At 33.7% G+C, this 2,354-nt stretch overlaps 1 protein-coding gene across 1 annotated transcript; it reads left to right on the top strand.

Annotated features, from left to right (window-relative positions):
- Positions 1-348: 348 nt before the first annotated feature.
- Positions 349-2,354, top strand: HELRODRAFT_180916 (hypothetical protein; the record flags this gene model as incomplete). Its single annotated transcript, XM_009030209.1, has 2 exons — positions 349-412; positions 484-2,354. The coding sequence occupies 2 exons, from the start codon at positions 349-351 to the stop codon at positions 2,352-2,354; spliced, it is 1,935 nt and encodes a 644-aa protein (XP_009028457.1).

Consider the following 2,354-nt stretch of genomic DNA (forward strand, 5'->3'; position numbering starts at 1 on the left):
TCGTTAGTGAAGATGTTAATTTACGTTCAAACGTCAAATCATTTTATTTCTATTTAACTATTGCCACTCTCAGTTAATTTTATTTATCGTTTTCTTCAATTCAATTTTTATTTATGGTTTGATTAAATAGAATAACTAACTAAAACCTTTGCTCTTTTTCTGGTTATTTTCTCATTAACTAAAAATGTATTCCATGTGAGCGTGTTGTTTGTGCTGCAGTCTCTCCCTATAAATACAAACCATCATACGCTGCGATAGTTATATAGTTTTGAACAATCTTTAAAACTGATCGCTCAATAATAATAAATATTAATTATTTATTTTTTTTTAGAAAAGTTATTTCAAGCAATGAAGTTTAATTTTGCGTTTGGTTTGCTGGTTTGTTTCCTGATAAAGGCGTTCTCATCAAATGGTTTGTTTTATTGCGTTTATAATTTTCAAATCTGATAAAATTTTCGTTATGAATATTCAATGTATCCCAAGGTTCTCCTATTCCGGAAACTGTAGTTGAAGTTGTGAGTGAGGGTCAACATGGTGAAGTTGTGAGTGAACCTCAACATGGTGAAGATGTGAGCAAACCTCAACATGATGAAGATGTGAGCAAACCCCAACATGATGAAGTTGTAAGTGAACCACAACATGATGAAGTTGTGAGTGAACCACAGCATGATGAAGTTGTGAGTGAACCTCAACATGATGAAGTTGTGAGTGAACCTCAACATGGTGAAGATGTGGGTGAACCCCAACATGATAAAGATGTGAGTAAACCTCAACATGATGAAGTTGTGAGCAAACCACAACATACCACGCCAGAGATCGGTAAAGAAATGCTTGATGACAGAACGTTTTTAATTCCTAGCGATGAAAGAACTTCAACCGATATTAACATGAAACCTTTATGTGACTCAACCATCGAAATAACAACGACAAATGATGAAAATCTAAAGAATGAAGTTTCGGAGACCAAAGCCTCAACAAAAAATATTGAATCATCGGAACCAATCTTTGCTGAGAATGGAAGTGAATTGGAGAAAAATACAAAAGAAACAATCATTGAAGACTCAGAAAACACCGTTGAACCAAAAAATGAAATGGAAAGTGAAAAAAATACAAGTGTATTAGAAATAAAAAATGACAAAAGCGCAAAAGTTGAATCTAGTGATCATGCAAAAGAAAAAGCAGAACCACAAACTGGAAGTTGCGACAGTGATCAACAGGCAAGCGATACAACAACCCAATTTATGCCAGTTTCTTTAACAGAGTTTTCAACCGTAAAACCTTCTAGTGAACAGATTACAAAATCTGAAAACATGACAAAAACAACATTGGAAATGCAGCTGAAAAATGAAACTGAAACTGCCGCACCAAAAAATTTACAAACTGATGATACAAGTTCATCGTGCGGCAAACAGGGGGTGTCAGAACCAGCTGAAAAAACGACAGAAAACGATGAATCAAAAGAAAAAAATCCAGCAGATGAAAAAAAAGAAAAAGTTGACGATTCTGAATCAATGAAAAGTGGGTCAAATGATGACCAAGTCGTAAAAACTGATGGTGAAAAAGATGATGATAAAAAAGGGGATGATGATAAAAAAGATGATGATGATAAAAAAGAGGATGGCGATAAAAAAGATGATGATGATAAAAATGGTGATGATGATGATAAAAAAAGTGATGATGATAAGACAGTTGATGAAGCCGAAGATGAAGAAACAAAACTATTGGATCAGGACCAAGAAAGAGATGACAAAGAAATAAATGAAACAAAAAGTGCAGAACAAGTCATTGAAACTTCAAAAGCCGAAGAAAAAGAAGGCTACGAAAATGAAAAAAACAAAAATGTTGAGATAAGAGTTGATGAAACAAAAACTGAAAGAACAGAATTTGAAGAACAAAACATCGTAAAACCAAAAATTGAAGAAACAAAAAGTGATGAAAAAGAAGCTGAAAAACCAGAAACTAATGAGGAAAAAGTTGATGGACCAAAAACTGATGAGAAAAATGTTGAAGAACCAGAAACTGATGTGGAAAAAGTTGAAGGACCAGAATCTGATGTGGTAAAAACTGAAGGATCAGAATCTGATGAGGCAATTGTTGACAAAACCGAAGTTGATGAAAAAAAAGATGATGAAACAGAAAATAACAAAACCAAAGTTGATGATGCCATAGTTCTTGATGTCAAAGTTGAAGCCAAAGCTGATAGTGACAAAGTTGATGTCGTTGAAGTTGAGGAACTGAGCAATAAGCAGCTTGACAACATGGAGACCAAAACAGAAGATAAGTTAAAAATTGGTGAAAATGATAAAGAAGAAAATGAAAATGTAGCAGATGCCAAAGATCTGCCAACTGAATAA

This window comes from Helobdella robusta (assembly GCF_000326865.2).
Source record: "Helobdella robusta unplaced genomic scaffold HELROscaffold_66, whole genome shotgun sequence".
NCBI classification, from domain to species: Eukaryota; Metazoa; Annelida; class Clitellata; order Rhynchobdellida; family Glossiphoniidae; genus Helobdella; species Helobdella robusta.